Consider the following 10,699-nt stretch of genomic DNA (forward strand, 5'->3'; position numbering starts at 1 on the left):
GTTGGACATATGGGTTAATGGGTTAATGTTGGACTTGTGGGCTTGGGCAGCACTGGGTTGGGATGTTTTCTTGATGCACAGTTAACCTTTATATAAAACTCTCTCTTATACATGAGTTTCTGTGGATTTGTTTCTCTAAAGTACCCAGACTAACACAGTGTAGAAATCATCTGATGTGTAAACTTTCACCTGAAACCCAGTAAATAGTATTTGTAAAAAGCAGCAGCAGAGGAGAGGGAGGCCTAGCCTAGTAACTGTTGTACTAAGCCTGCCTGATACAGCTTTAAATTTTTTTTAAATTTGTGGGACATGAAGATCAAATATCCCTGTATGAACTTCTTATGTAATGGAGCCTGTGGCCTCAGTCCTCTGTGTAACCCTCTGTAAGGAGAGTCCTGTCAGGGGAGCTGCCTGCCGTATAGGCTGTCCTGTGGTGATTCGTCTTCCTTTCAGACCACTGTGTGCAGTGTGAAGAAGCGGCCTGACTTCTCTACTTCGGGCCAGTGGGAAGTGGTCACCGAGTGTGAAGGGAGAAAGGACATGAATGTCTTTGATGGAGTCATGGTTTGCACCGGCCATCACACCAATGTTAACCTTCCCCTGGAAAGCTTCCCTGGTGAGTAAGCAACCGTGAAGGAAAACCCCCATGCCATGCCTGTGAGCTGACCCCTGAGCAATGAGAGTATGAGGGTCTGAGGGACCCTAACCTCAGGATGAAGTCATGCTTAATTCTGCAGCTGTCCCTGTTGAGTAACTTAAATTACTGTTATTTGGGGGGAGAGGTAACAGTATTTCTGGAGATTTGTAGGGGGGGGGATTAGCTTATCTAAGAATTAAAAAATATAAAATCCAAACATGGAGTTCTTATGTTCTTATGTTGCATGGAGATTTTTCATTAGTCAAGGAAGCAAGTAGAAATGTTGAGCTGTTAAGGGAAATGTGAAAACTTAAAAAAAGAATGTAATTACAGTTTGGGAATTATATGTCAATAAAACTTTTTTAAAAGGAGGAAAAAGTAGTCTTTCCCCTGATTTTCATATTTTGAGGGAAATGATATGTGCATAAATATATACTCCTAATTGAAATGGGAGTATGTATTTAGAGGAATGAAATGTTCTGTGATAGTTTGGATTTGTGAGTCTATCAGGCCATAGAAGGAACAGAACTGGAGCAGATGAAGCAGACTATTTCTAGAAGGAAACCACCAGGTTCTGCTCAGTCTATGGAAAACAGAGTAGCCAGCAATGTTAGGGAGTAGCTGAGGGAAGGGAGAACATGGCGCGTCTGACTGCAGAGGGATGATTTGGCAAATAATGTCCCTCAGATAAACTGTCACCTAGAGATCACGTCCTTCCCTTGCAGGGATTGAGAAGTTCAAAGGACGGTACTTACACAGTCGAGACTACAAGAACCCGGTGGGCTTCACTGGAAAGAGAGTCATCATAATTGGCATTGGAAACTCTGGAGTGGATTTGGCTGTGGAGATCAGTCACACAGCTCAGCAGGTTTGAATTGAATTACTTATGGCCCCCAACCCTGGCTGGGAATCATCCTGGAAGCTGTAGGTTGAGCCAACAGGGAGTGTGGGTACCTGCATCTAACCAGCAGTGACAGTGGCAAATGGAGAAATGGGTTTTGGGACCTCGGTTTATAATAAAATGATGGATGCTAATGGAGCCAAAGTTAATTTCCATTTTTTGAGCTGGCCTCACACTAAAGAATCAGTTCCTGTCCCGTGTGCTCATTATCCCAACCAACCATCTTCTCAGCATATGTGTCTGGATCTGAGAGCGCTCACTGACGTAGCACTTAAGTGAAGGAGATGTAGTGGACATGCACAAGTGCCATATTCACAAGTGAGGGAAAATGCACAGTGGTCCTTGAACGTATTTCACTCCTAGGTTGAAGGCTATCTTTTCTTCTTCGTTCGTCAAACGGAAAAGATAGCCTACTCATTTCCAAAGACAACATGGGCATCAATATGAAAGGCATTCACACTGTAGCACACACAGGCAGCTCTCCCTGGTCTTTCCACTCAGTTAGTGTCCCGTACAGTCAGAATAGTGTTCACTCTTGAGCAATTTCTATCTCCTTGGTGGGGTTTTTTCCCCATCATGTGAGGGGACTTCAAAAACTTTTGTGGATTCCTCTAGTTCTTAAATGCTTCCTCCCCCACACTATCATGATCCCAATTCTACCTTATAAATCCGGCTAGACCAGAGGATGTACACTGGTATAGATAGGAACTGGAAACACAGGGAATCCAGGACAGGTGACCCCTTCAGGACCAGTGGTGAGAGTGGTGATGCCTGGAGGGTGGAGGGTAGGTGGGGTGGAAAGGAGGAACCGATTACAAGAATTTACATATAGCCTTCTCCCTGGGGGATGGACAGCAGAAAAGAGGGCGGGGGGAGATGTCGGACAGTGTAACATATGACAAAATAATAATAATTTATGAATTATGAAGGGTTCATGAGGGAGGGGGAAGTCATGAGGGAGGGGGGAAATGAGGAGCCGATATTAAGGGCTCAAGTAGAAGGCAAATGTTTTGAGAATGATGATGGCAACAAATGTACATATGTGCTTGACACAATGGATGTATGTATGGATTATAATAAGAATTGTACGAGCCCCCAATAGAATGATTTTTAAAAATTTTTGTGGAAAAATGGAACTAAAGATAATAGAATTTGTCCGCACAATTGTGAAGTCCTCTTGCTCCAACATATTTTGAATAGAAAGTATCTTCACTACAAAGTGCATGAAAAGGATAAGCCACTATTGTCTTTTGTTATTCATGTCTTGCTATTAATCTTCAGTATCTTTCATGAAACCGTGTTTCTCCACAAATACGCTTTAATTTGGTTAAAAGCAAAACCTAATGCTCCAACTTTGTTCAAGGGCTCACACCCAGGAACTCTATTCCAATAACACTTCTCAGTGCTATTCCCATCTGTCACCACAAAATCTACCTTCTACATCACTCCATGAAGTGGTTCAGTGGGCATATCAAGAAACAGGTATGTAAGTAAGAAAGAGCTAACACATGTGTGGGCACTATGACAGAAGTATGAGGATTCCTAGCCCCTACCAGGGGCGGTCACATGGTCAGTTAAAAGGGAGCTGGACTTTACCTGCACTGAGGAATCACAGATTGCCAAAAGAACCAAGCAGCTAGAATAGGTGGAGATAACTGTGCCAAGAAGGTTTAGGTCAACACAGTAAAACCACAGAGAAGTCCAGATTATGTCCCACCTCCCCCATACTCGATTGTACTTTTGAGAAGTTGTTTATAAATGATTTTTTTTAATTTAATGGACTAAACAAAAATTTAATGGACTTTAAATTCCAGTGTGTAAAGAAAGTGTGGGATATAAAAGCAATGCTATTGTGAAGAGAAAAATTCCTTTCTTGTTAAACAAGACTTCCTTACATTTCCTCTTAGAACTCCAATTTTAGAGCCATTCTGTTTGCTTAAAGTAAGGGTATATACAGGTGGAAACCTGGAATAAGGATTGTGATAGGCATTAGCACGTATTAAATATTTACTCTGCACCACTCTTTTCTCCCCCAAAATACTATTTAATACTCACAAATTCCTTGGGATATGTGTATCATTATCACTTTTAAAAAACAAACAAGGAACCTTTTCAATGAAGTTCTGAGCACTTTTATGACTCATCAGATTTATACAGTCAGCACACACAAAATTCAACTGATGCCTACAAGCATGCATGCTCTGTCAACTGTGACATGTAAAGGTGCTTACTTATGATAGTGCTCATACAATAAAATCAGTAGCACAGGTGTGACTCCTTTAGGTTTATCTCTTTGTAGACAGATTATCTTTCTCCAATAGAGCTTCCACAAAAGACCACGAAGTAATGTACTTATGTACCTTACAATTCTGGGAATCCTCTCCAGAGAGCTTTGTAATATTGGAAAATAATTCTTTTGCAAGGTAATATGGAATCGTTATCCACACTGAAGATGGGGCTTTGGTTAGCAAAGGACATAGAAAGCCCTACCTGTTCAGAAAGCCTGTTGTTCGGCTAACATCTGGATCTTCCTCCCCTGAGTACCAGTGAAACATCTCTAAGCAGAGGCTTTGGAGCCAGTCAGACTCGGTTAGAGCGTCAACTCTGAAGCTTGCTAGCCGTCTGCATCGTTCTTCATTCTCTCTATACATCTCATCTGTAAAATAGGGTTACTCAGACCTTTCCTGATCGGTTGTTGTGTTGATTAAATAACAATATAAATAAAGGGCCTAGCACAATGGCTTAAAATAAACAGAAACAATCATGTGCTGGGGAGACTAAAAGTTTTCTAGGATATACCTCCCACTGTTGAGAAAACACATTTGAAGAAGTAGAGAGTAAAAGCCTAACAAGTTTAATATCAATGTTGCTGTCATTAGTGCTGTCCGGTTGGTTCGGACTCATAGTGACCATATGTACAACAGGGTGAAGCACTGCCCTAGGCCACTCCACAGTGGGTCTGTTGGACCTCATGCTACAGCCTCTGTGTCAATCCATCTTTTGAGGGTCTTCCTCTGTCTCGCTGACCCTCTATTTTACCAAGCATGATGTCCTTCTCCAGGACCTGGTACCATGTCCAAAGTTCATGAGATGAAGTGTTACCAAACTTGCTTCTAGGTTACATAATGGCTGTAAGAACGATTTGTTCTTCTGGCAGTCCAAGACACATTCACTGTTCTTTACCGTCAACACAATTTGAATGCTTCAGTTCTTCTCCCATCTTCTTTGTTCATTATCCAGCTTTCTCATTCATAGGGTGCATTTGAAAAGGACCTGAATTGGGTCAGGTGTACTTTTGTCCTCAAAATGGCATCCGTGCTCATCAGCACTCTAAAGAAGTCTCCCGCAGCAGACTTGCCCAACGCAGTGTGTCATTTGATTTCCTGACTGCTGCTTCCAGTTGATGGTGGAGAAGCCAAGTAAAACTAAATCCTTGACAATGCCAGCCTTCTCTCCATTTAATGGGCTGTTGCTTACAGGTCGATCCAGCGGGAGGATCTTGATTCAATTTTAGGTGTAATCCATCGTGAAGGTTGTACCCTTCCTTCGTCATCAGTAGGTCTTTTGAGTCTTCTTCACGGTCGGCAAGCAAGGCTGTGTCATCGGCGAGGTTGTGAGTGAGACTCCCTCCAATCCCGGTGCCCTGCTGTTCTTCACACAGCCGGGGCCCTTGGGTGATTTGGTCATCATACAGATTGAATAAGTTTGGTGGAAGGATATAACAGTGATGCCTTTTTTATTTCAAACTATGCAGTATCCCCTTCTTTCCAAACCACTGTCTTTGGTTTGTGTACAGGCTACCCAGGAGTGCACATGAGTAAGTGTTCTGGAATCATCATTCTTAGTAATGTTAGCCATACTTTGCTACATAGTCAAATGCCTCACTATCAATACAAATGATGAGTAACAGTTTAGTGTAGTAATCTAAATGATGTCAAAGACAAAAAAGGCTGAGGAGTTTGGATAAAATGATCTCCATGGCTTTAAATGAGTTCTGCAGGTGTAAGTGCCACCAAAGACCAGATGTGGAGAGCAAGGCTTCGTGGAGGAAGCCGCCTGGAGCTAGCTCTTCTAGTCTAGGTATGGGCAGTCAAGGGCAAAGGCACGGGGCTTTCCATCTGGGTGTAATGACACTAAACAGAAATGCAGTGGTGCACCGAGAAAGACACATGCGGAACAACGAGTACACCAATTTAATTGTAGGCATAGTGTTTGGGGGGGAAATAGCAGCAAATTAAATTTATTCTTTAAAGATTTTTCAGAGATCAAAAAGCCAGTCTGCAAGTTTGAGGTTAATCCTGAAGCTGGAGGGCGTCTGAAGGATTCTGAGCAAGAGAGTGGCAAAAGCGAACCTTGTTTCCTCTGCTCCAGGTTTTCCTCAGCACCAGGAGGGGTGCTTGGATCCTGAATCGTGTCGGGGACCATGGATATCCTGCTGATGTATTGTTCTCTTCTCGGTTTAAACATTTTCTGAAGAATATGCTTAGTATGTCATTAGTAAACACAATTTTGGAAAAAAATATAAACCAAAGATTTGACCATGAACTGTTTGGCCTGAAGCCTAAACACAGGTACGTTCCTGGGTGGGAGCAGGGAGGTAATGGCCCAGGGACAAGAATAAGGACTGTTCATGTAGGTTACCAGTAGCGCTACCGCTACCCACCCAAAGCCAAAAACCCAACTCACTGCCAGCAAGCCCCTCCTCATTCAGAGCGACCTGACAGGACAGAGTAGAACTGCCCTCAGTGGATTACCAAGGCTGTAAATCTGTATCGGAGCAGAAAGCCTCATCTCTCTTCTGTGGAGGGGCTGCTGAGTTCAAACTGCTGACCTTGTGGTTTGCATTACAATACTCAACTCACTATGCCACCAGAGCTCTGTGCCTATACGTTAAGAAAATCCTCAGATCTACAATCAGATTTCCTGCCTTTTCTTCCACTGAAGTCCAACATCTACTGGCCTGTAGGTTTATAGTTTATGCTGCTCCTTGGCATTTCCCTCCTCCTCCCTTCCCCAGGCATCAGTTCTGCTTACAAGATGTCCATCAATGACACCAACCCAGTGGTAGTACAGTGCAGTGTGCAGCATGTGTTCATTCATCCTGCAAACAAACATTGAGCTTCCGTGATAAGCCAGGCATTCTCTTGGGCATGAGATCACAGGGATAAAAGACAATAGTAGTACTAATACCAATAATAAGACCTTATCTTTTAGGGATTTACTCTACGATAAGCACAGCATTAGATGAATTGCATGCATTATCTCATTTCATTTCCATTTCACAGAAGTCAAATAGATTGGCACTATTTGTGTCTTCATTTAACAAATATAGGCCTTGAAACTTAAAGAAGCTAAATAATTTGCCCAAGGTCACACAACTTATAAATGGCAGACTCAGCCCTTACATAGATTTGTATATTAACATTTTGCTATTTTTATTTCCTCTCTCCTTCTCTTAAGATAGTTAGATAAATATATACATGAATATATACATATAATCATTCAGACACTGTACCCAAAATATTTCACTATATATCACCTAACAAAAAGAATGTTAGGTATTCCCCTACAAAATCATAATATAAGGATCACATCTGGGAAATTTAACATTGATTAAATATCATTATAGATTATATTGTCCATATTTAAATTTCCCCCAGTTGCCCCAAAATTGTTCTGTATAGTTTCTTTTAAATCCAGAACCCTGCCAAACCTCACACCACTGTTTTTTGTTTTCCTGTCTCACACCACTGTTTTTTGTTTTCCTGTCTCTTGACTGGAACAGTACCTCAGCTGATTTTCTATGGTTGTTTGTTTGCTTTTCAACATGACTGTTTAGAAGAATCCCAAGCCAACTGTTTGGAGGAATGTCTTTCAGTTTGGACTTGCGTTGCTTCTCTGTGCTTATTTTCCAGCAAATATTTTTGACACAAATGCTACCCTGGTGACCTTGTGCCCTTCTCCATGGGTCACTTCAGGAGGTGCATGATGCCAGTCTGTCCCGTATGAGTGACACTAAATTTGACCACGTGGCTGAGGTGTTTCCCACCAATTTTCCCCACTGTAAACTATTATTCCCGGTGAACTTTACCAGTTGGGTGATACTTTATATTGGTCCGCCGGCAACCTCTTCTCCGAGTATTCCTGTCGGCCCCTTAGTTCTCTGATGGCTGAAAACGGTGTTGAGGCTTTATGGAGTAAAGGGAGATGGCCAGAAACCTAGGGCAGGGGAGTAGTATTACAAGCACAAGGTCTTCGAGTTGCCAAAATCATGCTCTTGGACCTGCATCTATTTAGGTGTGACGAGATTATATGGCATATATATGGCTGAAGAATAGATTTCCAGGTACATGAAAACCTTTGTATGTTATGCTAAGTATAAAATTTGGAGTGCATAAAAGTCATTGACATATTTTAATCAGGTGAGTGACTTAATAATAAGTACATTTCTAAAACAGTTTGAAAGTGGTCTAGAAGATAGATCAAAGAGGGTGGCCAGGAGGCTCTGAAGACAATTGTAATAATCCAGGTAAAAAACTCTGAGGGCCTAAAAGCTAAGGTGGAATTGATAGAAAATAGAGAAACCGATTCTGTGGATGCTAAGGGGAGAAAGAGAAAAGCTTTGGTGACCCAGTGGTAAAACTCACAGTTCTATGGCTTGAGCAAGTACATAGATGATGGTACTGGTAATGGGAAGAGGTAGAAACCATAAGGATGGGATTAAATTTTTAAATCTATACCTGAAGTTATTAGATTCAAAGTACAACCAAATGTTACAAACAAGTCAATTGTTGTTTAAACACAACCTGTTTCGCAGGCTAGGTCAGCTCTATTCAAATGGGATGGGCTGAGGATTCTGAGGGCCAGGGACCTTAGGAGCCAAGGGCTCAGACTGCTTTTTAGAAAGACACAAAATTATGAGAATCCCACTTTCCTTATGTTTGGTACCATTTCCCTATGCTGTACCAAGGGTATAGTACTTAATAGGCCTAAAGTAACGTAAGGAACTCATAGGAATTCATTCTGGAATAAATTCTGTGTAACCTTGGGCAAATCCCTTCACCTCTCAGCCTTCAGTCTCCACACCAACAGAGTCTGGATGATGGCCCGTCCGCCTCCTCCGTGGGCTATGTGAAAGTCAGATACGTCACTGTGCTGCAAAGGGATTATATACATGTAATTTATAATACAATATGGAAAATGATGGCCTAAGTTTAGCTGCAGGGGCTTTGCAATTGGAAATAAGATTGAACAGGATTCTAACAGGCAAGTTCAGCCTGGTAGATAGCTATATGGGCAGAAACTATTGACCTGTCGCTTTGTCATATAACAGAAACTATTACGATTCCCTTGAGAAATTGTTTATGCATTCCCCAAATAAGACACTGTTTTTTCTTCACCCTTCCAACATTCTTCCTTTCAATGGCAGCATCCCGGGTCCAACCTCTGCTCCGAGATCCTGACCTGTACCGAGCACGCATAAATTTGATCTTTCACAGATTTTCGGCATCAGCCACCCAGTTGATCTCTGGAACATTGCTTAGCGACCTCTGCCAAAGCAGGATTTTACTTACACAGTACTTTCTCTGGGCGGGAGGGAGGTTAGTTTGTTTTGGATCTCTCTTTTGATTGTTCTTCTTTCTCCATCTGTTTGTCTTTATCACGGCTTACAGAGCTCTGAGTCAACATCCAACGGTAAACGATGACTTGCCAAATCGCATAATTTCTGGATTGGTGAAGGTAAAAGGAAATGTGAAGGAATTCACAGAGACAGCTGCCATATTTGAAGATGGCTCCAGGGAGGATAACATTGATGCTGTTATTTTTGCCACAGGCTATAGTTTTGCCTTTCCTTTTCTTGATGATTCTGTCAAAGTTGTCAGAAACAAGATATCCCTATACAAAAAGGTCTTCCCTCCTAACCTGGAAAAGCCAACTCTTGCGATCATAGGCTTGATACAACCCTTGGGAGCCATTATGCCCATTTCAGAACTTCAAGGACGCTGGGCCACACAAGTGTTTAAAGGTGAGTGACCGTGCAAGCTGACCACCTGTTATTTGTTGGTGTGTTGAGTTCTGTTTATGCATTTGCTTTTAAATAGCTAGAAATGGTATATAGGAGCTCCTGACTCTTAAGTAGTGATTTGTAACCAAAGATATATACAACCTGGGAAATCTCTGATGATGTTTACTTAGTAAGTCTGCAATGGGATGGACATGGGATTTTTTTAGTTGGGGGGGGGGGTCCTCCTCAGACACATGCTTTTCAATGTACAATTCCAGATTAGATTGTGCCAAACCTGATTTTTTAAAACAAAAAACAAATGCCATCAAGTAGACTGATGTGCTCCATAGGATTGTCAATGACTGGTTTTTCAGATGTAGATCTGAAAAATCAACTTTCTTTCAAGGCACTTTTGAATAGGCTTGAACTTGGTACCCACCAGAGGTTTTTTATTTTAGCAGACAAATATATTTGTGAAGCAAAAGAACTTTTTCCATTACAGATAGAAAAATTAAAATAAAGAAATGATGTGACTTAATCTCAGATACATGGCTAGAGAGTAGTCCAGAATGTGGAAGACTAAACCTGTCAAATTCTCACTTCCCCTGCATAAATCCAGCCCCAGGGTCTTGGCTCTGCTCCTCGGTTCTATCTTGGTTTCCTGGCTTTGGCTTCTGGTCTCAGCCTGGCTCCTTTGCTCTGTCCCACGGTCTCCGTGCCAAAGCACCGGGTGCCTCTGGTCTTGGCCTCCACCACTTTAGATGGAGCTCTCAAACATGTCCCCTGCTGGGTCTTCCTCCAGTGGCCTGGCGTTCCTCTGTGCTTCCAAATGGCGCGTATACTCAGAGGAGCGGCTTTGATGGAGGTGCGGGTTTTGTCTTCAGCAGACCATTCCCCCAAGGAAACACAGGCTGGTGACGTGGTCCACACCCTCTCGTAAGGTGGCGACTCCGATTACATCCAGCCTTAATCTTGTCCATTAGCATAGCAGAGAACTCCCTCCAAAGTAGGCATGAACCAAAAACCAGAATTCACTGCCACGCAAGAGTGAATTCTGACTCATACGACCCTATAGGACAGGGCTGAACTGTCCCTGTGAGTTTCTGAGACTGTAACTCTTTTTTTTTTTTTTCCTTAGATCTTGAAATGTCCTTTT

At 42.2% G+C, this 10,699-nt stretch overlaps 1 protein-coding gene across 2 annotated transcripts in view; it reads left to right on the forward strand.

Moving 5' to 3' along the window:
* FMO5 (flavin containing dimethylaniline monoxygenase 5) overlaps positions 1–10,699 on the forward strand; it is a 33,905-nt gene that overhangs the window by 14,119 nt on the left and 9,087 nt on the right. For both annotated transcript variants that reach the window (XM_045283749.1, XM_004717262.2), the window contains exons 4-7: positions 454–616; positions 1,363–1,505; positions 5,910–6,109; positions 9,212–9,564. In XM_045283749.1, the coding sequence (XP_045139684.1) occupies positions 454–616; positions 1,363–1,505; positions 5,910–6,109; positions 9,212–9,564 (859 nt within the window). The remainder of the gene's footprint in view (positions 1–453; positions 617–1,362; positions 1,506–5,909; positions 6,110–9,211; positions 9,565–10,699) is intronic.

The sequence above is a fragment of the Echinops telfairi genome, unplaced genomic scaffold (genome assembly GCF_000313985.2).
Source record: "Echinops telfairi isolate 266 unplaced genomic scaffold, ASM31398v2 ScPeMD7_7466;HRSCAF=8504, whole genome shotgun sequence".
NCBI classification, from domain to species: Eukaryota; Metazoa; Chordata; class Mammalia; order Afrosoricida; family Tenrecidae; genus Echinops; species Echinops telfairi.